The following is a 25,159-nucleotide window of genomic DNA, read 5'->3' as shown; positions in this document are numbered from 1 at the left end:
ACATATTTCAATGAAATTTTGTGTGCACACTTGCAAACGTCCCCAATGGATATTGGTAATTTCAAAATGCTTTCCTGCTCAGCCATCACATATTTCAATGAAATTTTGTGTGCACACTTGCAAACGTCCCCAATGGATATTGGTAAAGTTCAACATTTGTCGAAGCAATACTGGCTGAGATATGGTCACTTGCCTGACTTCATTTGCCACTTTCCAAGCTGGGCTCATTAGAAGGACCATGTTTTTAATTACAAAGTAGGTGTATTTGATTATTCAGTGTGGGCTAAGGATGTTAGATAATATGAAGCAAGGTTGCGTGCAGAAATCACAGCACAGAAAAATGTAAACTATGGATTCTTATATCTCTTAGAGTAAACACATGCTGAACATGAAACTTAATACCATTTTCCAACAGTCTACAAATTTGTCGATAAGATGATACAAACTTTTTGTGAAAATAGGGTATATTTTACACTTCTTTTAAAAATACCACTTTCTACTAAAGTTTCAAAACCAGTCTCGTTCAAAACAGTGCATTTTAAGCCTCCCCAGCCCTAAAGGGTGAGTTTACTTTCCAACATGTGCTACCAATGCTACATAAATTGAGGTAAAGTGGCTGGAAAAATTGCACTGAGAATGTCTTACATCTTGTCGATTAAAAGCTTGATCAGCGTGAAACTTTGGACACAACTAATTAGCAACATAAGGTTTTCCAGGGTACTGTTTTCTAAATTTCTACAAAATCAGTTCAACTTCTTTTTCATAAAAATTAGTAAAATAGATCACATTCAGGCTGCTTTTAGAAAATCTGTTTTCCATAGCTGATTTCAAATTAATCACAGTTGGGAAGAACATGTTTTCAAGCACAGAAAATCATGTTCGATTTTTCATTGTGCACTAATAATACCTGAAAATGATGGACAAATTTGAGGTAATGTACAATGGCAACAGGTTACATTTGAACAACCTGTTGACTGTGTTTTGTTGCTTGTATTTTTTTGTTTGTATATTGGCATGTAATAGCTCATCATTTTGCATTGGTCCGTGGTGAAATTGTTTACAGTTTACACCATGATAGTATGTTGCACGCGTCCTACTGCAGAAATGGCTGATGTAGATAATCAGTAGTCTCACAGCAACAAACACAGACTCAACCACGTAGTTCTCACCTGGCTGTTATATTGCGTGTATGTATGATAATCAATTGGAGGAATCGGGAAAATTATTGACATATCAACAGAACAAAATGATGCTCTGATAAAATTTGTATGTCCTCAAAGCCCAGCTCATTCACTTTATTGGCTTGAAAGACAGGATGCTTGTTACGTACCAGAACACTACCTCATTTCCATGCTGTCGGTTTTCTCAAGGTCATAATCTGGCCAACAGTATCAGTTTGCATAAACTGAACTGCAGAAAATGGCTGAAAAATTTAAAAAAAATACAAACCGAATGTCGAGAAGTTTAAAATCAAAATTGAAATTACACACATCAAAAACAGTTTTGCATCACCTCAGTTCCGAGAGTTCCAGAACCTGTACAGAAATTTGGAGTACAGATCAACATAAACAACATTTCCACTCTTTTTATTCCTAATGAAAACCACACATTGCATGTTGTATCACCATACAGTGAGACCTTCAAAGGTGGTGGTCCAGATTGATGTTCACACCGGTACCTCTAATACGCAGTAGCACGTCCTCTTGCACTGATGCATGCCTGTAATCATCGTAGCATACCATCCACAAGTTCATCAAGGCACTGTTGGGCCAGATGGTCCCACTCCTCAACAGCGATTCGGCATACATCCCTCAGAATGGTTGGTGGGTCATGTCGTCCATAAACAGCCGTTTTCAATCTAACCCAGGCATGCTTGATAGGGTTCATGTCTGGAGAACAGGCTGGTCACTCTAGTTGAACAATGTCGATATCCTGAAGGAAGTCATTCACAAGCTGTGCATGATGGGGGCACGAATTGTCGTCCATGAAGACAAATGCCTTGCCAATATGCTGCCTATATGGTCGCACTTTCGGTCGGAGGATGGCATTCACATATCATGCAGCCGTTATGGCACCTTCCCTGACCACCAGTGGCATACTTTGGCCCCACATAATACCACCCCAAAACATCAGGGAACCTCCATTTTGCTGTACTCGCTGGACGGTGTGTCTAAGGTGTTCAGCCTCACTGGGTTGCCTTCAGACATGTCTCCAACGGTTGTCTGGATGAGAGCTTTTGCAACACTCATATGCTGGTACACTGCAGTGAAGAGAAAGTGATGCCAATCCTGAGCGGTCCATTCGGCATGTTGATGGGCCCATCTGTACCGCGCTGCATGGTGTCGTGGTTGCAAAGATGGACCTCGCCATGGACGTTGGGAGTCGAGTTGTGCATTACGCAGCCTATTGTGCATGCTTTGAGTCGTAACACAATGTCCTGTGGCTGCGGGAAAAGTATTATTCAACATGCTGGCGTTGCTGTCAGGCTTCCTCTGAGCCATAATCCATAGGTAGTGGTCATACACTGCAGTAGTAGCCCTTAGGTGGCCTGAGCGAGGCATGTGATCGACAGTTCCTGTCTCTTGGTATCTCCTCCATGTCCAAACAACATCACTTTGGTTCACTATGAGATGCCTTCCCTTGTTGAGAGCCCTCCCTGGTACAAAGTAACAATGCAGACGCGATTGAAGTGCGGTATTGACCGTCTAGACATGGTTGAACTACAGACAAGCCGTGTAACTCTTTCCTGGTGGAATGACTCGAACTGATCAGCTATCGGACTCCCTCTGTCTAATAGGTGCTACTCATGCATGTTTGTTTACATCTTTGGGCGGGTTTAGTGACATCTCTGAACAGTTGAAGGGACTGTGTCTGTGATACAATATCCACAGTCAACGTTTATTTTCAGGCGTTCTGGGAACCGGGGTGATCCAAAACAGTTTTTGATGTGTGTATTTCTTGCTTGCCATCTATGTGAGATATTCCTACAGATTTGAGAATTGGGGACAGTGTACTTCGGCTTTGTAAGCAGACAATTATCACCACGGGGCATCTAACCTAAATTAAGAAACCAGATTACAGACTTGGGATCCTGGATGGTGCTGCACACCTATTGCCCATGACCTCTATTGCAATGGGGATGCTGGTTCATCTTCTTGAACTTGTAGTGACAATGTCACCATGGATCTACACAATATAGTGAGATATTACTTGTCAGTTTAAAAATAACAACCATATGCAATGACACTAAAGACAACAGACTGCTGCCATGTAGCTTGTTGCTGTGGTACATTCCCTCCAATTTTTCCATCATTTTCTGGTGTTGTTGGTGGACATGGAAAATCAAACATAATTTTCTGAGTGCTTGAAAACATGCACTTTCAATTGATTAGTTTGCAATTAGTTATGTAAAACATTTTCTAAAAGTAGACTGAATAGAAAGCAGTATGTGAATGATATTTTATATTGGAAAACCTTGTGTTGGTATGTAATTGTGTCCAAAGTTTCCTGTTGATCATGCTTTTTATCAATGAGATATAAGAAGCCAGAGTTAGAACCTTATTCACAGTGTGATTTTTCTCGCTGCTTTGCCAAAATTTATGTAGCATTGCTAGCACATGTTGGAAATTAAACCCACTCTTCCTGGGGTGGACGGGGGGAGGCTTAAAATATGTTGTTTTGAATTAAACTGGTTTTGAGGCTTTAACATAAAATGGTATTTGTAACATAAGTGTGGAATATAGCCCATTTTTACAAAAATTGTCATCTTATCAACAAAAATGTAGACTGTTGGAAAATATTACTGCATTTTTGACCTTTTTACAAGATGTTTAACTTCGTAGTCATTTTATTTGGTATTGGAAAGTGATACATAAATGAAAGATTACTTTTAAGAACTCTTTGTTGTTAGGTTACTATGTGCTGAGTTTCACATTTTCGTCTTACCTTTATTCTCTGAAGTCAAACTTTGAAACTTCTTTGGGTGCTGTTTTTCTTTTGTGGGATTTTGTCCAAAATTTTTAGACTGAAGATGGCTCGTAAAATTCTTTTCATTAACATTTTTAAGAAAATGTATAAAGTTGTACAAGATGACCAAATTTCACTTTGTTCAACAAAATATTGCCTCAGATTTAACAGCTCAGAGATGCCAGAAGTTCACACTCACTGTGCACAAAGTCGCACATGGAGTCAAACAAGTGACCGTATCTCAGCCAGTATTGCATCGACGAACATTAAACTTTACCAGTGTTCATCGGGGACATGTGTGAATGTCAACGAAATCCGAGATGGTTGATTAGGGAGACATAAGTGAGTTGACATTAAATGGCTCTAGGAGCAACTTACAGTACGATGGCCCAAACATTACATTCTCCAGAGCTTTTCCTCAGCATATAATAATGATTTTTAATGAGTCAGTTTACAGGCTAAGCAACATGTTATACTTTTATAAATGAGTCCATACTGTCCACTTCCGGACAAGTAAATAAAATATTTTAATCATTTGTGACAAGGTGAGGCTTTGTACTGGACTGGGACTTAAACTCAGATATCTGTCATTTGTTGTCAGTGCTCTACCATTTAAGTATCACAGCCATGAGTTTCAAAATAACCAAAAGTGCCAATTTTCCAGAGGCTATATTCCTTCCAAACTTGAAAAAGAGCAAAAAACTCATACAGAATGCCTTTGCGTGAAAATTTTTGTACCTGTATATGAAGAAGCAGCGTACACAATAGATACTGTGTTTGTTAACTCTAGATGAAAATCATGTTAATGAGAATGATTCTAAAACTATATTTGAATCGCTTACTGTACCATTACATGCCTGTTGATAAAACACGAATTAAGCATCGTGTCCTGGATACGATACTATAGTCAAAACTGGGATGGCAAAGATGAGAATGCGTTGGGAAAACCAAATTGTTTTGTTGGTGAGACAATTGGTTTTCTTGAGACTTACAAGACATCATGATTGGTTATTTGGAAAACTATAAAACAGTGATTGGCTCTTACTACAAAATTTTGTTGGATTGTTTGAACAGTGAATTGAAGGACACATCAAACAGATTATTGCACAGAAAAATGCTGTGAAACCTGGCCACTCATCTGCTGTTAGGTGGTGAAAGGGTCTCAAGTTGGGGCCTCAAAATGTTCTCCCTTCCATCCCTTCTTGGGGGGAAGAAATGTTAGTCAAATGAAGAGTTCACCTATGCTGTAAACAAATATGATGCAGATTAGGAAACAAAGTTGTTATCAAGTTTAATGAACATTGTAACATATAAATGTTTGTTTTCACAAAAGAAATTATTTCCTATTGTTTTATCAAACTTACTAATGCACTGTTGTATGCACTATCAATGGTTGAAAGGTGCAATAAGAAGCAGAAAAATTGTAGAGCTGCCAGTACCATTTGATTTGAGTCCACAAAATTTATGTTGACACGCATTATCAAGTAAGCTGTCAAGGTACACCTTACAAAAAAAGGTGTTTAATCTTCAACAATGCCACTACTACTGGTGTATGGAGTCCTAAAACCCTTGCCACATGGAGCAGGTTTTACCATGAGACTGTTGGCTAGCAGGTTGGGGGGATAGCTGGCTTGTCTGGTGAATCTGTCTGATAGTGTAAGGTTTGTAGAAAGTTGTCTGGCAGCAAAATGTCTGTTGCAGATATTTACTTTAATAACAGTGATTTTTCTCATTATATATGCACAGCGTTTCCCTGTATGCATCAATTAATGCAATAATGCTCTCTTTACTCCACTGTAAGCCAGCCGCGATGGCTGCAAGACACTGTGAGGTTGAGCGTCCCTGGTATAGCCCTGGCTTGCAGCATGTGACTTCAGCACCAGCAGATGTCCTGGTTAGTCAGAGAAGATACCATTCAAATAATCTTCCAGGAAATAGCACTAGAGCTAGCAACAGCAAAGCTGCAAGTTAATAGCCGAACAGCCGACAGCACATGCTTGGAAGCCAGCTCACAACAAATCTTACCCCTTGTGATGACTTAAGTATAGGAATTCATTTATGGAATGGAGTAAGCAAAGTGATATCTACTGCTCCACCTCCAACACATACACAGAAAGAGAGAGCGAGAGGTCCTGGATAATGTATGAACATAAATAAATCATACTGACATTTTGTACCCTTTCTTTCTGCCATACGTAGGCCAGTGCCTTGTGCACTGTAAATATAAATGTAAATACTTACTTTATCAGAATCTTCTTGCTACATTATTTATGAAAAGTATGTGACTCATAGAAGCACTAACCAGCATACGAGGAGCATGGAGTTGTATACAAACGGTGAGCTTGCAAACATGAACCTGATGTATTGAATAGCTGAGTGCCAACGACGAGCCACTGGACATTTTTCAAGAACACTTCCAAGGACAGACATTAACAGCACCACAGTTTGTTAGTGCCTATGCATCAAGATTTGTGTGAGTACGGGTCATGAAGAAGCAGCAGGGCTAGTGAGGGCAGATCACAATTGGCATGTTCATTCATTATGGAAGAAAGTGTGTTGGATGTCTTGAAGACAAATCCAAGCACCACAATACCTGCCGTTGCCTTGAACTAAAAAAATGTCTCATAGCAATGTCAGTGTGTTTTCAACGCCTAACACCTTTCATATCAAAAGGTGCAGTTACTGCACCTTGATGACCATCCTGCATGTGTGTGTTTTGCACAGTGGTTTCTGCAACAAACTGGACAAGATGTTCATGTCCTCCCTCATGTGCTGTTCAGTGATGAGGCTACATTCACTGGGGATTGTGTATTCAGTTGCCACAGTGAAGATTTGCATGGATCAGTAAACCTCCACAGTGTGCGGAATCACATGGCAAAACATTGCTTTATGGTTTACGTGTGGGCAGATTTGGCTGGCGACTGCATAATTGCCACCCTGCGTAATTGCCATGAATTATCAGGCTTTTCTGGAACACCTTCTTCCCCGCTTACGTGAAGATGTTCCAGCAAATGCGAGGGACAGGGTGTGGTTCCAGCATTATGCCTGTTTATTTTGGACTGGATGTTTGTAGGCATTTGAAAAGGTCATTCCCACATTAATGAATTCACTGGCTCCCACTTTCACCATATTTATCGAGCCTTGATTTCTTTGGTGGGGAGCCATGAAATATTTCGGGTCTCACAACCTTGTGGAGTCTGAAATGGATGTCCTTGCAGGAATCATCTGCGCAACTGTTACAGTGAAAGAAACTCTTGAAGTGTTTAGAGCGTGTCTGGCAGTCAACGCTTCGTTGATGTTTGGCATGTGTGGTGTCTGATGGTGCACACTTCTAGTGTCTGTTCTAACATAAGAGCTCTATTCATGCCATATACCATGTGTACTCATTATGTTTAGTAAATGTTTGAAATAAATTTCTCCCGCATTTCTTTCCGACCTTCAACCTCTGCTACCACTTACCCCTGATACATGGAACCATGGGTTGCTAAGCAATTGTCTGTCATTATGATGTGCCGTACCCCTCCTAGAAGTTCGTCTCCACATTTCTGGGACATCCCGTGTCTGTCTGTCTGTCTGTGTGTGTGTGTGTGTGTGTGTGTGTGTGTGTGTGTAATTTATTTATTTATTTATTTTGCAGGTTTTGAGAAACTACCATGACTCCCTACTGACCATTGCATCAACACTGCTCCAGACAGCTGATAGTGCTGCATCAAGTCATGCTTCTTATTGGTTCAGGTGATGGTTGCACAATACAGTTCATTATCGCTGTGTTTCTTTCTTTCGATAAACCATTGTGAATATTAATGGATTTATTGTAAATGCATTTTTGAAAAAGTACTTTTACCATGTGGCAGTAGATATAAAAAAAGATGTTTTGGAACACACTAAAACAAAAACAAAAAACTGGAATAACATTGCCGTGAGCAGAGCTTGTGTAGTGTGCGTTTCTGCCACTAGCTGTGTATAGTGCAACTCATATCCAGTTCAGTGCTACCTGTGTTATCAACCTGACTTGTTCTGTTCTTTTGCAGTGATTGTTTTTGGTAGTGTTTTTTTGTTTTTGTTTCATTTTTTATCATGGCAAGTTTAAGCTGTGAAATTTTGTTTTCTACTTGGTAAAAATGCCTCTGAAATTGTTTTAATGTTGAAAACAGTTTACCAAATAGGCGCTATGGAGTGCCTCACAATACAAGTCAGTGTTAATGGTTTTTCTGTGCTCAAAGAATTTGATAATTATCAGACCTCAGATGTCGAAAAAGATTGTGAATATCACCTTGGCTGCAGAGAGCACAGTTTTGAATTTTTTAGGTGCAGGTGACAATGCATGGTTCCATTGTTTGCTGTCAACCTTTGTTTCTGGCACAAAGTGATGGCACCGGCTCTCGTCACCATTGGCAATCTGCTCCAGGAAAGTGGGGTCTTCGTGAGTCTGGAACAGGTCCTGCAGTGCTAGCTGTGTACACAGTCCATTTTGAGGCTTGCTGAGCTTCTTTAGAACCCACTCTTCTGGTAACCCAACCTGTCATGCAGAATTGTCCCATCATTGTGATAGATGATCAGTTCATTCACCTTGTTGATGAGTTTAACTGTGATTATGATTACCATATTTGCCTGGCCTGGTCTCTGGTCATCACCGACACTCCCAGCCTTCACAAAAACAGGCACTCCACTTTCTCACAGATTTATTGGACACACAATCTCCCCTGTATAAGGCCACCATTCAGTGATGAATATTGGTCAGTTTAATCCCTTCCACAGTCAGAAATCTGATAACATGTTCTGCTCCTTAATTGTTGAATTTTGCAATCTGAACGCCATGATGTTCTCATACGTATTGGTATGTCGGATGGACAGAACACACAACTGCCCGCTGCTCTGCTGTGTCATATGCTCATGCGTGCCCACAAACGTACTGGACACTACATTCACATCCCTAGATGTCTCACTATGTTATCCCAAAGCGGCATATGCAAATTTCAACCAGTTTGGTTGTTATGACTTTTCTTGCCTTTCTATGTGAACTCTCTCTCTCTCTCTCTCTCTCTCTCTCTCTCTCTCTCTCTCTCTCTCTGTGTGTGTGTGTGTGTGTGTGTGTGTGTGTGTGTGTTTTGTGTGTTTGTTTGAAGGAAACCATTTTTATGTATGTCTTATTGGAAACTTTCAGTTTCTTACCATTTCTTCATCAACACCTGGTTTATGTTGTTATAGCATGGACTCCTAAAGATCTGCACAGGGAGTATCCAAAGGTATATAATGTGCTTTGACGTATCACTTACCTGCAAATGACTGTTAATGCTCTACACTTTGAATTCCAACTGTTGCAGATTGTTATTTCTTCTGCTTCCTTATCTAAAATTTTGCCTCTCCTTTTTCATGTTTTGGAGTCAGTACTCCGTTCTCCCTCAAACTGTACGTCTTCCTTTTTGCTGTATCGCAAGTCTTTTTTTTCCTCTTCAAGTGAACTGTGTGAGGTATCAAGGCAGTTAGCATACAGAACTTACATTCTGGAGAAATAGCATTCAAATCCCTCCCCGCTATCATGATTTATGTTGTGCTCCCTTTTTGTAAATTTCTTGAGGCAGATGCTGTGGTGGTTCCTTTTAAGGGAACATGGCTGCCTTCCTTCCCCATTCTTGCCCATTGTAAGCTTGTGTTTAGTCTGTAATGAACTCATTGTCTACAGTTTACTATGTAATATTTTCCTCCTCTGGCTTTCGTTCATAGCTAGGTTGCCTCTCCTTTCAGTAAGTGACAGATTAGAAGAGATGATTTTGGCTATCCACTAAACACGGTATCTGGTTCACTAATAATTTTATCTACTATTTTTGTTTCTTTCAGCTCTAAAAGCACAAGATATTGTAATTAGAAAATGACAAGCCACATCTCTGCATACCAAGTAATGTAGCTTTAAGTAATATACAAGAGGAGCCAATTATGATTGTAGGGAGCATACGTAGTGAATTGCCATTTGTGGAGGCTGTTATACAAATATGGCTTAAAAATGTGTGGCACATAATTACCTATTAATTGGGCATATATAGAATGAAAAGTATTATAGTCACTTTAATAATGCCTTCAGTATTTTCATTTTGAGAAGTGTTGGCCCATGGGTGGAAGTAATTACTTTATTTAGATGCCTGGAGATGTTCCTGTCAGAGGGTATACAGTGGCATACTGGATAATCAACTTGCAGATTGTGATTTGTGTTAGAATTCTCAGAAATATTTTTTCTTTAAACAAGACAGCATTCCTTACATCACTTTACCTTCCCTGAAGTACTGTCCAAAGAGCTTTCATCTGGACAGGGTTTGCATGATCATTTTATTTCTGAACAGATTCTCAGTGCACATTTTGAGGGTTTGTTGGATAACATGGAAGCGTTCCAGGGAGAGCATTAGACAATGATTAACTGAAATGGGGGAAAGGAATACAAAATAAAAACCAAATGGGTAGCTTTGAGAGATGAAATAGTGAAGGGCACAGAGGCTCACACAGGTAAAAAGATATCTCCTAATAGAAATCTGTGGATAATACAGGATGTATCGAATTTAACTGATGAAAGGAGAAATGTAAAAATGCCACAAATGAGGCAAGCAAAAGGGGATACAGACTACAAAAAATAAGGTTGACAGATAGTACAAGATGCTAAAGCAGGAATGGCACCATGCAGTGCTGTAGAAGCATGCATAACTAGGTGAAAGATAGATGCTGCAATAGGAATATTAAAAATACATTTGGAAAAAAGAGAAGCAGCTTTATGAATATCAGGAGCTCAGATTGCAAGCCAGTACTCAGCAAAGATGGGAAGGCTGAAAGATGGAAGGAAAACAAACTAGAGAACAATGTTGTTGAAAGAGAAGAGGTAGTAGGTGAAGAGGAGATGGGAGATATGATATTGCAAGGAGAGTTTGTCAGAGCACGGAAAGGCATAAGTAAGAGCAAGGTCCCTGGAGTAAGACATTCCCTCAGAATTATTAAGGTCCTTGGATGAGTGTGCCCTGACAAAATTATTCCACCTGTTGTGCAAGAGACACGAGGCAGGTGAAATGTCATCAGATTTCAGGAAGAATATAATAATTCCATAGAACACAGGTGCCAACAAGTGTGAATGCTACTAAGCCAACAGTTTAAAAAGTAATGGTTATAAAATATTGATACAAATTATTTAATAAAAAAAATAATAAAAAAAAACTGGCAGAATCAACCTTGAGGAGGATCATTTCGGGTTCCATAGAAATGTAGGAATGTGCCTGGCAATACTGACCCTATGACAACCTAGAAGATAAGTTGAAGACAGGTAAACTTATGTTAATAATTTTAGTAAATTTAGAGAAAGCTTTGGACATTGTTGAGTGGACGAAACTAATTGAAAGTTTGAAGGTAGAAGGCATAAAGTACAGGGAGTGAAAGGTTACATCCAGCTTGTACAGAAACCAGACAGCAATTATAAGATTTGAAGGATATAAAAGGGAAGCCATGGTTGAGAAACGAATGAGACAGTGTTGTAACCTATCCCTAATTTTATTCAATGTGTACATTGAGCAAGCTGTGAAGAAGACCATGGAAAAGTTTAGAAAGGGAATTAAAGTTTCAGGGATGTTCGTTGATGACATTGTAATTCTGTCAGAGACAGCCAAACACTTGCAAGAGCAATTGAATGGAATGCATTTTGTCTTGGAAAGAGATTATAATATGAATTGGTACAAAAGTAGAACAGGGGTAATGGAATGTTGCTGAATTAAATCAGGCAGTGCTGAAGGAACTAGTATTAGGAGATGTGATGCTAAAAGTGGTTGATGAGTTTTTCTGTTTGGGAAGCAAAATAACTGGTGGGGGCCTAAGTAGAGGGGATGTAAAATGCAGACTGGCAGTAGCAAAAAAACTGTTTCTGAAAAGGAGGAACTTTGTTACAGAAGTATAAATTCAAGTGTTGAGAGATGTTGGTTCATAGAGAGACACAGTGAAAAAATTGGTATACATTTTAGTTTTGAGCTGAAAGGCCACCTTCTGTCCTAGAAAACCCACACACATTCACATAAGCAAACTCACACTTACAAGATCACTGTGTCCAGCCGCTGTGGCCAGACTGAGTCGACATTGGACCTGATGGGAGCAGCAGTCCGGTTGTGGAGGTAAGGAGGAGGCATGGATTGGGGAGGGGGGGAAGCAGGGTGTAGTGCTGCTTGTGAGAGTGTGCAGGTACGTGATGGGGACAGGGTAGGGTTGCTATGTGTAGTTTGGAGGTTTAGTGGGGAGGGGGAGTGGAATAGATGTAGAAAAGAACAGGCCGAGCGAGTGCATTGGTGGAATAGAAGGGTATGTTGGGGACAGGAAAGGAAATAGGTAAGTGGATGATGGGGTCTAATGAAGATAGAGGTCGGGGAGGGGGGGGGGGGTTGGGAATGTTGGATGTATTACAGAGTGAGTTCCCACCTGCACAGTTCAGAAAAGCTGGTGTTGGTACGGGAGGATCCAGACGCACAGGCACTGAGGCATTCATTGAAGTGAAGCACATTCACTTGGGCACTACGTTTATCTGTTGGGTGGTCCAGCTGACTCTTGGCCACAGTTTGTCAGCAGCTTTTCGTGCAGACAGGCAGCTTGTAGAAATCAGCACAGTGGTTGCAGCTTAGTTTGTGTATCACATGACTACTTTCACAGGTAGTGCTGCCTTTCATGTGATAGGAGATGCCTGTGACAGGTTATTGTGCCCCCACTGAGAGAATCTCTGCACTAGTGGACCAACACATTCATTCTACTGCCTGTAACCTACCCTCCTGTATAAAAAAATACTGATTATTTCCTCCACTCATTCGTTGCAATTCCTGTTGCTTCACCCTTCTCGTAACTGTTGACTCCACCTCCCTCTGCACTTTCATCCCCAGTGCTCTTGGCTATGCCGCTATTGAACACTATCTTTCCCAGCACGTGGATGGCTCCAAACCTACAACCTCCTTCGTGGTCGCCATAACCAGCTGTATCCTCACCTACAATTAATTATCCTTTGAGAGTATCACCTACAAAAAAATCCATGGTACACCAACGAGTACCATCATGGTGCCATCCTATGCCAACATATTCATGGGCTATCTACAGGTATTATTCCTAACTACTGAGAATCCCAAACCACTCACCTGGTGCATATTCATTGATGACATCTTCGTGATCTGGACTGAGGATGACCACACCCTGTCAACATTTCTTAAGAAGCTCAACATCTTTTCCCCCATTTGTTTCACCTGGTCCTCCTCAACTGAACAAGCCACCTTCATTAATGTTGACTTCCACCTCAAGGATGTCTACATCAGTACCTATGTCCATATCAGATATACCAGTACCTTGACTTTGACAGCTGGCACCCATTACAAATCAAGTAGTTCCTTCCATACAGCCCAGTTGCCCATTGTCATCGTGTCTCCTCTGATAAGCAGCCCTTTTACAAATATACTAAGGATCTCACAGAGGCCTTCACAGACCAAAATTACCTTTTCTGCTGTGTCCAGAAAGATATCTCTTACACCTTGACCAAACGAGATGGCTCAGTGGTTAGCACAATGGACTCACACTCAGGAGGATGACGGTTCAAACCCAGCCAGAAGGGCACAGCCGATTTCCTTCCCTAATCTGAGCTTGTGTTCTGTCTCTAATGACCTCGTTGTTGATGGGACATTAAACACTAATCTCCTCCTCCTCCTCTTATGCCTTGTCTCACCAGTCACCTACCATCTCCCACATAGCCACTGTCTGACTACAAAGGAGCATACCACTCATGACTCGGTACCACCCAGGATTGGAGCAACTGAATCGCATTCTCCACCAGGAGGGTTTGGACTAACTCTCAACATGCTCCGAAACGAGAAATATCCTACCAGCTATCCTGCCGACCCTTCCCACAGTGGTATTCTGCCATCCGCCAAACCTACACATTATCCTTGTCCATCTCTATTTCACCCCTGTTCCCAATACCTTGCCTCATTGCTCACGTCTCCATGATAGACCTACATGCAAGACCTGTTCCATTCATCCTCCCACAACAACCTACTCCTGTACTGTTACAGGCATCTCCTATCCTATCAAAGACTAGGCTGCAACCTCTGTGCTGATTTCTACATGGGCTTGCTGACTAACAAGTTTCCTGTCCGCATGAATGGCTGATGACAAACTATGCCCAAGAGCTAGCTGGACCATTCAGTAGCTGAACATGCTGACCAACAAAATGTGTTTCGCTTCAATGACTACTTCACAGCCTGTGCCCTCTGCATCCTTCCTACTGACAAGGGCTTTTCTGAACTGTGCATGTGGGAACTGTCCCTGCAATATATTCTATGTTCCAATAACCCCTTGGCCTCAAGTTTCAGCAGTCTGTGCCCTCTACTGAGCTATCCCTTTCCGCACCTTTCCTGCACTGAATTCAGCTCAATTTTACCGATACATGTGCTAATCCTTTTCCCCTTTTCTTCTCCTCTCTTTCCGCACCCTCTCTCCCCCAATGACTCCTGATTGCACCAGGCAGCCCTACTCTATCCCCACGACGTCCCTCCATGCCCCCACAAGTAGCACTACACCTCCCCCCTCCCTGTTATCTCCTCCTCTCCTTGCTTCATGCCCCTCCTTATCCTCACCACTGGGTTGCTGCTCCCATCAGCTGCACTTATGACTTAGTCTGGTCACAGCGGCCAGAGACAATGGCTATATGTGAGTGAGTTGTACTTTTCTGCATCATACGAATGCTAAAATGTATAGCAGTCTGTTAGTTGTGCCTGTTGGCTACTCCATGTCTCCTCTGTATGGTGAGTACCAACCTATCCCTTTCATAATATTGTTGTTATTCCATCCAGGACTTCCCATTGTTCAATGGCCGGAAAGCCTTTTTTGAAAGTATTTGCCTGAAGTGTTTTGTATTTGTAGGTAAGTGAAATGTGGATGATAAGCAGTTCAGATAATAAGAGAATAGAAGCTTTTTAATGATGTACTGAAAATTAAATTGATTGATGAATAACAAATGTGGAGGTATTGAATTGAATTATGGAAGAAAGAAATTTGAATAACAAATGTGGAGGTACTGAGTTGAATTTCGGAAGAAAGAAATTTATGCAACAATTTTACTAAAAGAAGGGACTGGTTGATAGGACTCATTCTGAGGCATCAAGGAGTTGTCAATTTAGTAATGAATGGAGACCAAGGGATGAATACAGTAAGCAACTTCAAAAGGATGTAGGTTTCGGTAGCTATGCAGAGATGAACAGACTTGAGCAGGATAGACTAGCATGGAGAGCTGCATGAAACCAGTCTCTGAAATGATTACCACCACCACCACAACAGTAACAACAACTTAAGGGTAGTTTATTGCAGAACAGCCTAAACTGCAGATGGATAAAATATTCTTAAGAAAACACATTTAGAAAATGTCAGTGTACAGTTTTCAATGAAGATGCTGCAATGCCATATAGACATGTACATATCACTCATACAGAGATTTTGAAGGAACTGTTAGATTAACTACTGTACTTGAGAGAGAGAGAGAGAGAGAGAGAGAGAGAGAGAAAGCAGATACTCTCTATTGGATTCTTACATTATTAAATAATTGTAACTTTATTCAGTCAGCTAGAGTTGGCAACACTGTGCCGACGTGGACTCTTCGAGTAATTGCTTCACTAAATAATTATAAAAAGCGTTGTTATTAAGCTATTTTTAAACGTGTACAGGTGTTATAAATATAATATAAGTGTTGTTGAATTATTGGAAGTGTTAGTGAAGTATAAAATAAGATTAAACGGGGTAAGAAGCGTATTTTTCTTCTCGCGCCTGTAGCACGAATCCTAGGCCTAATTCCACGCGCGTGAATCGTAAGTAAGCAGTGAATTAAACTTATAGATAAACGTTTCCAGTTGGTATACATATAATATAAGTGTTGTTACATTAGTGGAAGTGTTAGTGAAGTGTTAAAGAAGATTAAACGGGGTAAGAAGTTTATTTTCCTTCTCGCATCTATAGCACGGATTTTAGGCTTAATTTCACGCGCGCGTATCGTAAGTAAACAGTGAGTTATATGTAATCACCAGTTTTTTTTATTCAGTACTCTTTCAATTTATTTGTATCTGCCTGAATAGTTTCTAGGGTCCTTTGTTTACGTTTTAGTCACTATTTAAATCAGCTTCTACGATTTCTGTTTTTACCATGAGTGAGAAGTGTGTGACATGCCGTAGGATCGTTAGTTCCGGGGTATGGTGTGATGGGTGCTGTAGTTTCTTTCATTGTGGCGAATGTAGTGGCGTGGGAAATGGGGACATAAATGAGGCTCACCAGTGGTATTGTAGGATCTGCAGTAGAGATAGGAAAATATTGGAACAGGAAGGGAAAATTGCAGCTCTTCAAGCTGACCTAGACAAGGCAAGGGAGGATCTAGACAGGTTAAAGAGGGAGGAGGGTGAACAGAGGTGGGAAGTGGCAACAGATAATAGGGGGAACAGGCAAAGGAGAGCATCAGACAGCTTAGTCATAAATCTTGAAAATAGATTTGACCTGTTGCCTCAGTCAGAATCGGATGAGCCTCATGTAGCTGAAGCTGTAGAAAGGGCACAACAAGGTTTCAAGGACTTGAAAAAGGTAGGGAAATTTGTAAAGAGAAAGAAAGTTCTGTTGTTAGGTAGTTCCCATGGTAGAGGTGTTGGCCAACTACTGCAGGAAAATCTAGGTCCAGAGTACCAGGTCACAAACTTTTTCAAGCCTAGTGCAGATCTGGGTCAGGTAACAGAGGATGTAGGTGCTTTATGCAAGGATTTCACAAAGGAGGATGCCGTGGTTATAGTGGGTGGTCCGGGAAATATCATTGGCAGAGACTCTGAATATTCCATAGAGAGTGACCTGGTGAAGATAGCGTCAGCAACGAAGCATACGACTGTGGGATTTGTGTCTGTGTTGAGACGCCATGATCGGCCTCATTTGAACTCTTCCGTAGGGAGGGTGAACTTGGAGTTGGAGTGGCTGCTTAGGGCGGATATAGGGTCCCATATTGGTTTGATTCCTGTGGATGCTATCGATAGGAGGGACTACACTAGGCATGGCCTTCACCTCAATAGGAAAGGGAAGGGAAAACTGTCTGGGTTGATTGCAGAAAACTTAAGGGGGGACACTGGCACAAGTGGTAAAATACCAGTGGTCACAGGTGTCAGAGGGATGCCTTTTTTAGGATAGGGAAGGGGGAAAGAAAATGAGTTTTAAGAGAGATTGGCAGACACACTCAGTTTGAGAAAACAGATGAACAGGAGTCAGATTTTATCATACAGCCTCCATTTAAACAGTGTTTAACAGAAAGTAATCAGAAACTACCAGTTCATCTTCGCCAAAGCAGTTACAATCCCATCAGTATGCAGTATCAGTTATCTTTATTACACCAGAACATTCCGGGACTTAGAAATAAAGTTGATGAACTACTCATTTGTATCGATGAAATGAATTCATCTAACCAAATTGACATAATCTGCCTCTCTGAACATCAAGTGATATGTTAGACATTTCAGGATTTAAGCTAGCTTCCTACTTCTGCAGAGTAGATATGGATGGAGGAGGAGTTGCCACATTTATCAAAAACTGCCATAAATTCGAGAACATTAACATTAATAAATTCTGTTTAGAGCAGCATCTAGAAGCATGTGCAACAGAAGTAGAGTTCCATAACAGATCCTATATAATAATAACTATTTAGCGAGCACCAGCAGGAAATTATAATCTATTCTTAGATCATCTAGAAGCTCTTTTGGGTTATTTAACAGGAAGAAACAAAGAAATTTTGATTGCTGGTGACCTTAATACAGATTTTCTAATGCAATCTTCCAGTAAACATTCACTGCAGTTAGTAATGTTGTCTTTCAATCTAACTCACACTGTAAACTTTCCAACTAGGATCACTAAATCCTCAAGGACAGCCATTGATAACATTTTTATAGACAAATCAAAGGAACAAAATCATATCATAAAACCTGTTATAAATGGACTATCAGATCATTACATGCAGCTCCTTGTTTTAGATGTAAATTCTAAGCAGATTATCAAGGCTGCTAAATCTGAGTACAGGAGAGTAGTCAATCAACCAAAAATTGAGTGTTTTAGAAAACTGCTCAAAGATATGATCTGGAAAGATGTTTATAGTGCTCATGACATGAATGAAAAATATAACACATTCATGAACAATGTCAGTACTAGGTTTGAAAACTGTTTTCCTCTAAGAGTTACTCAAATTAAACAGAAGTCTATAATAAAACCATGGATTACACAAGGAATAAAGATTTCCTGTAAGACAAAAAGGAAAATGTATCTGTCGACCAAGAATAGCTCCAATGCTGATGATTTAGCTAAATACAAGGAATACTGTAAAACATTAAAAAAAGTAATTCAGATGTCTAAACAAATGCACTATGAGAAGAAGATAGCAATGTCAGGGAACAAAATAAAAACAATATGGGATATAGTGAAAGAGCAGACTGGTAGAACCAGAAAGGAACAGGAGCAAATAGCACTAAGGGTAGATGACACATTAGTAACTGATGGGCATAGTGTGGCAAATCTATTTAACAAGTACTTTATATCCGTTACTGATAGAATGGGACTTTCAGGATCAGTAAATAATGCCCTTGAATATCTGAAACTAGCCTCCACAAATAGCTTCAAGTACATGAATATATCACTCACTTCACCAAAAGAAATAACGTCCATAATAAAATCTTTAAAAACAAAGCATTCTAGCGGGTATGATGAAATATCAACAAAGTTAATTAAGGCATGTTCTTGTGAGTTTAGTACAATTCTTAGTTACTTGCGTAACCAGTCAATTATAACTGGGACATTTCCTGACTGGCTAAAATATGCAGATGTTAAGCCTCTATTCAAGAAAGGGGATAAAGAGATACCATCAAACTACAGACCGATTTCACTTTTGCCAGCATTCTCAAAAATTTTAGAAAAAGTAATGTACAGGCAGCTGCTCAACCATCTGACCACAAATAACATATTATCAAGAACACAGTTTGGATTTCTGAAGGGTTCTGATATCGAGAAGGCTATTTACACCTACAGTGAAAATGTACTTAATTCATTAAATAACAAATTACAAGCAGCAGGTATTTTCTGTGATTTGTCAAAGGCATTTGAATGTGTGAACCACAACATCCTTTTAAGTAAATTAGAATTCTATGGTGTCACGGGGCAGTGCTGCAAAATGGTTCAAGTCATACCTCACTAACAGGAAACCAAGGGTGTCAGTGCAAGGGACTAGTGAATTAAGTCATCAGTCATCATCAGAATGTGAAGAAATTACATGTGGTGTCCCACAAGGATCCATCTTAGGGCCATTGCTTTTTCTTGTGTACATTAATGATCTCTCATCAGTTACACTGCCAGAAGCAGAGTTCGTTTTGTTTGTAGATGACACAAGTATTGCAATAAATAGTATGTCAAGTGTAGTTCTAGAAAGATCTGCTAATGATATTTTCATGGATATTAATAAATGGTTTAAAGCCAACTCACTGTCATTAAACATTGAAAAGACTCACTATATGCAATTTAGAACCTGTAAGAGGTTTCCACCCAGCATATGCATAAAATATGAAGAAGAGCAGATAGAAGAGGTTGACAGTCTTAAATTCCTGGGATTACAACTTGATAATAAATTCAGTTGGGAAGAGCACACCACAGAACTGCAGAAACGCCTTAACAAATCTGTATTTGCAATTTGAGTGTTAGCAGACATAGGCGACATAAAAATGAAAAAGCTTGCATACTTTGCCTACTTTCATTCCATAATGTCATATGGTATTTGGGGTAACTCTTCTAGTCAAACAAAAGTTTTCAGAGTCCAAAAGCATGTAATACGTATTATTTGTGGAGTAAATTCACGGACGTCCTGTAGAAACCTCTTCAAAGAACTGGGTATACTAACTACTGCCTCTCAGTATATTTACTCCTTAATGAAATTTGTCCTAAATAATATATCTCTTTTTCCAACAAACAGCTCAGTTCATACATACAATACCAGGAACAAAAATGATCTGCACAAGGACTTAAAAGCACTTACTTTAGTTCAAAAAGGGGTCCACTACTCAGGAACACTCATCTTCAATAATTTGCCAGTAAACATAAAAAATTTAGTTACCAATAAAGATCAGTTTAAAAGGAGCCTGAAAGACTTACTAGTGGCCAACTCCTTCTACTCCATTAACGAATTTTTTAATAGAAACAAATGATGTATTGTATATATTCATACTATTAGTATCGTTATTTCAGCTTTAAAATAATAATAATAATAATAATAATAAAATGTGAGGTTGATAGATCCTCCATCGGGTGCCTCCCCAGGTGGCGGATAGGGGAAAGCCTCCCAGATATGGGTGGCACCGAGGAAATCAAATACTCGGGGCGGACCAAAACTATCACATCCTCGAGGATAAGTATCCGGAGTAAAAACCGGCGAAACGAAGAAAACTAACACAAAAGCCCAGACACGTCTGTGTGGTAACCACCGGTACTCTGGCCAGCGTCTGTCACCAATGGTGCGGCTGATACCAGCTCCAGGAACTGAAAATCCCTGGTTCTACCAAACTGGTGCAAGCCAGACGAATTACAAGCATAATGGCAAGTACACCTAAAAACATTACCCCAGGTGGACGATCCACCCGTCGCAAGACGGCAACCAGGCACTCGGATTCTGGGGGACCTGGAGATGTACTAAAGGGCGAGTCGGAGCGCTCTGGCAAACTACCCAAGAAAACACACACATACTTTGGCACCTTCAACATACAGACACTAATACAAACGGGAAAATTACACAATCTAACAACGGAACTCACCAGTCAAAAGATCTTGATCCTAGCGCTACAAGAAACAAGATACACGGATTCAGACACAATAGACTACGGAAACTACAGATTCTTCAAGAGTGGAACCAACAGGAAAATCGGCAAATGAGGAGCACTCCTCGGCATGGCCTTCGCAGTAAACAAAAACATCCTAGACTCAGTAAAAGAAGTCAACGCAATCAACAACAGGCTCATGACCATGCGAATCAAACACGCCAACAAGAACTACACCCTCATCAACGTACATGCCCCCACGAACGCAGACAACAAGGACAAACCAGAAGAAACAGACAAATTCTGGGACAAACTCGAAACCACCCTGGCAAAAATACCCCAAGACAACGCGAAAATTCTACTAGGCGATTTCAACGCACAAATCGGCAGAGAAAAACGCTACAGAAAAACAGTAGGAAATTTCCCTGCACACAAATTCACCAACAAAAACGGCACCAGACTGATCGAACTCTGCCAGCAAAACAACCTCAAAATCATGTCAACCTCCCTGATGAAAAAGCCCAAGAAACAAAAGACGTGGCGATCACCAGTCCACTCACTAGGCGAATTCCAGATAGATCACGTGGCAATCTCCTATGACTACCAGAAAGAAATCCACGACGTCCAAGTGAGAAAAGGCGCCAACATAGATTCGGACCACTGCCTAACAAGAATCAAAATCAAACTCACACCAAGAAGACAACACAAAAAGAAATTGACCTCACCAAAATTTGATGCAAGAAAGATCAGAGAATCGAACATCACAGAACACTGGGAAAAACAAGAGGCGAAAGATTGGACCAGCTTTAAACAAAAAATTGTGAACACAGCCAAAGAACTGATCCCGCTGACTAGAAAACCCAGGCACCCTTGGTGGAACACTACCTGCGAAATCGCCCTACAAAATCGAAGAACAGCTTTCACAAACTACAACAGCAACAAAACACAAGAAACACAGGACAACTTCTATGAAATTCGAAGACAAACATCGAAAACAATAAGACAAGAGAAACGCAAATACATAAACGATCAGCTAAACTCCATCGAAGAGGACTTCAGAAATTTCAACACACGGGATTTCTACAGGACGTTCGCCAACCAAGTCAAAGGATACTCACCACAGAACCTCTGCTTCAGAAAAGAAGACGGAAAACTGGCACTTACCAACAAAGAAAACTGTGAAGAGCTCGCGAAGTACTTTTCAAAATTACTAAATTGCCCGGAACCTAACTCAACCTTCGAACCCCGAGAACCGGCCAACGCACCGGAAGACTCACCATCACCAACAAAAGAAGAAATCCTCCACTGCATAAAGAAACTGAAAAACAACAAGGCAGCCGGTGAAGACGGAATAACGGCAGAACTGCTGAAGAACCTAGGACCAAACTCGCTAAACGAAATCACACAAATCATACAGAACACCTGGACAACCGAAATCATACCTGACGACTGGAAGACCGCACTCATTCACCCGCTACACAAGAAAGGTGACAGGACAGACACAAACAATTATAGAGGAATTTCCCTGCTACCGGTCATCTACAAAATTCTATCAACCTGCCTTCTCACCAGAACGCAAGGACAACTGGAACCCGCCATCTCGGAATACCAAGCGGGTTTCAGACCCAACAGAGCCTGCCCCGAACAAATCTTCAACCTGAAATCAATCATAAAATCCCACATGACAAGCCCCAAAAAAATCATCTGCACTTTCGTCGACTTCAAAAAGGCTTACGACTCGATCGACAGAAAGTCCCTCATCCAAATCCTCAGAGAAAAAGGCCTAGACCAAAAGACCCGAAGACTAATCGAACAGACACTAACCAATACAAAATCCAAAGTCAAATTCATGGGCGAAATCTCGGACCCCTTTGAAATCCACACTGGCCTAAGACAAGGAGATGGACTATCCCCGCTATTGTTCAACATCGTCCTGGACAAAGTAATGAGCGAATGGGAAGCTGAAGTCAGGAGACAAAACACCTGGAGACCAGTCACATTAGGAAGGAAAAGACTGGAAATCCCTTACCTAGCATTCACAGACGACCTAGCGATACTGACCTATGACCCAACATCAGCAAAAACACAGATCGAAATCCTGAAAGAATGCGCCGAGAAAGTCGGCCTACAAATCTCTTTTGAAAAAATGCAAGTCCTAACAAGAGAAGGCGACGACGTCACAACCAAGTATGGCAAAATTAAAGGGGTCACACACTTCAGATACCTAGGCGAAATCATCGAACCGACCGGAACAGAGAAACTGGCTTACGAAGACAGACAACAGAAGACACGGAAATCACTAGGCATGGTACGAAACGTCTACAACAAACAATGCATTTCCAGAAACACCAAGATCAGACACTATAACACAGTGATCAAACCCGCCGTACTGTATGCCAGCGAAACACTAGCACTCAACAGGAAAATCAAAATTGAAGAAATCAAAAAAGAAGAACGCAAAATCATGAGGAAAATTTTAGGAGGAAGACCCACACCAGATGGCTACAGACTACAGAAGAACTCAACAGTAGAAGCATATTCGAACATCGAGAATGATATGAGAAAAAGGCGCCTTAAATTCTACGGACATGTAGATAGACTCCCTGAAACAAGACTCACCAAGAAAATTCTAGAACACATCAAGACACTTAAAGTCTCAACACCCTGGATGGAAGGAGTCCGAAAAGACCTACAAGCAATTGGCACCACAAACACCACAGACAGAAGCACCTTCCGAAAACACATAGACAATTGGGAAGTAAAGTCAGAAACGCTAAAACAGCGGACCAAACAAGAATGGTCTGAGGAGAGAAAAGAGGCCCTCTCCAAGAGAATGAAGGAGTACTGGAAGGACAAGAAGAACAAGCCTTCAAAGTCATAAGCTGAACGATTTCCTTTTAGGGAAAATTCGCCAACAACAATAATAATAATAATAATAAAATAATATAAAATTGACATGTTCCACATACACGAGGATCTCCTCAGCACGGATCTATGGAACAAAAATCTGATCTAATCTAATCTAATCCCTTTGTACTAATTATATGATGACTTAAATGTTTGTGTTTACCATAGTGAAACCTGTAATTGCATTCCTTTCTGCCCAACAGGCTTCTCTTGCTTCATTTTGGTGGACACTTTGCTCAGGAAACTGTACTAAAGTTAATGATACTCACTTGTGCAGACAACAGAACAAGTTCTCGCCTGGGTCTTGATGTGCTGTCATCATTAGTTCGTGACTGTGCTGAATGTCTTCTGCCAAACCGATTGCTGTTGTTGGTATGTATCCATCATTTTTCCCTTTTTTCTAAATTTCCTTTGTCTGTTTCTTTGATAGAAAATCATATTTATAAAAGAATATTTATATTTATAATCGAGGGAAACATTCCACATAGGAAAAATATATCTAAAAACAAAGGTGATGTGACTTACCAAATGAAAGTGCTGGCAGGTCGACAGACACACAAATGAACACAAACATACACACAAAATTCAAGCTTTCGCAACAAACTGTTGCCTCATCAGGAAAGAGGGAAGGAGAGGGAAAGACGAAAGGATGTGGGTTTTAAGGGAGAGGGTAAGGAGTCATTCCAATCCCGGGAGCGGAAAGACTTACCTTAGGGGGAAAAAAGGACAGGTATACACTCGCGCACACACACACACACACATATCCATCCACACACATACAGACACTGCTTGTGTCTGTATGTGTGTGGATGGATATGTGTGTGTGTGTGCGAGTGTATACCTGTCCTTTTTTCCCCCTAAGGTAAGTCTTTCCGCTCCCGGGACTGGAATGACTCCTTACCCTCTCCCTTAAAACCCACATCCTTTCGTCTTTGCCTCTCCTTCCCTCTTTCCTGATGAGGCAACAGTTTGTTGCGAAAGCTTGAATTTTGTGTGTATGTTTGTGTTCGTTTGTGTGTCTGTCGACCTGCCAGCACTTTCATTTGGTAAGTCACATCATCTTTGTTTTTAGAAATATTTATATTTATATTTATAGAAGAATTTACATACATGCTCTGCAAGCCACTTTATGGTGTGTGGTGGAGGGTACATTTTACCACTACTAGTCACTTCCCTTTGTGTTCCACATGCAAACAGAGCAAAAATGACAGTCTGCATGTCTCTGTAGGAGACTTAATTTCTGTTATCTTATGTTCATGGTCCTTAAGCAAAATGTACATTGGCGGCCATAGGATCGTTCTGCAGTCAGCTTCAAATGGCAGTTATCTAAATTTCCTTAAAAATGAAATGACTGACATCCAGTAACCAATGCAGCCTAATTGTACTTCCATTAATTGTTCTACACAATAGTTCTACTGATTCATGTTGTGAGTTAACAACAG

General features: G+C 40.6%; 1 protein-coding gene across 3 annotated transcripts in view; it reads left to right on the top strand.

Annotated features, from left to right (window-relative positions):
- LOC126203320 (Fanconi anemia group D2 protein) overlaps positions 1-25,159 on the top strand; it is a 230,364-nt gene that overhangs the window by 60,740 nt on the left and 144,465 nt on the right. For all 3 annotated transcript variants that reach the window (XM_049937587.1, XM_049937586.1, XM_049937585.1), the window contains exons 8-9: positions 7,604-7,701; positions 23,921-24,089. In XM_049937587.1, coding sequence (XP_049793544.1) covers positions 7,604-7,701; positions 23,921-24,089 — 267 coding nt within the window. The remainder of the gene's footprint in view (positions 1-7,603; positions 7,702-23,920; positions 24,090-25,159) is intronic.

Source organism: Schistocerca nitens, chromosome 9 (genome assembly GCF_023898315.1).
Source record: "Schistocerca nitens isolate TAMUIC-IGC-003100 chromosome 9, iqSchNite1.1, whole genome shotgun sequence".
NCBI lineage: Eukaryota > Metazoa > Arthropoda > Insecta > Orthoptera > Acrididae > Schistocerca > Schistocerca nitens.
Note: the sequence above shows the minus strand (reverse complement) of the source record. Positions and strands in the feature narration are given on the sequence as shown.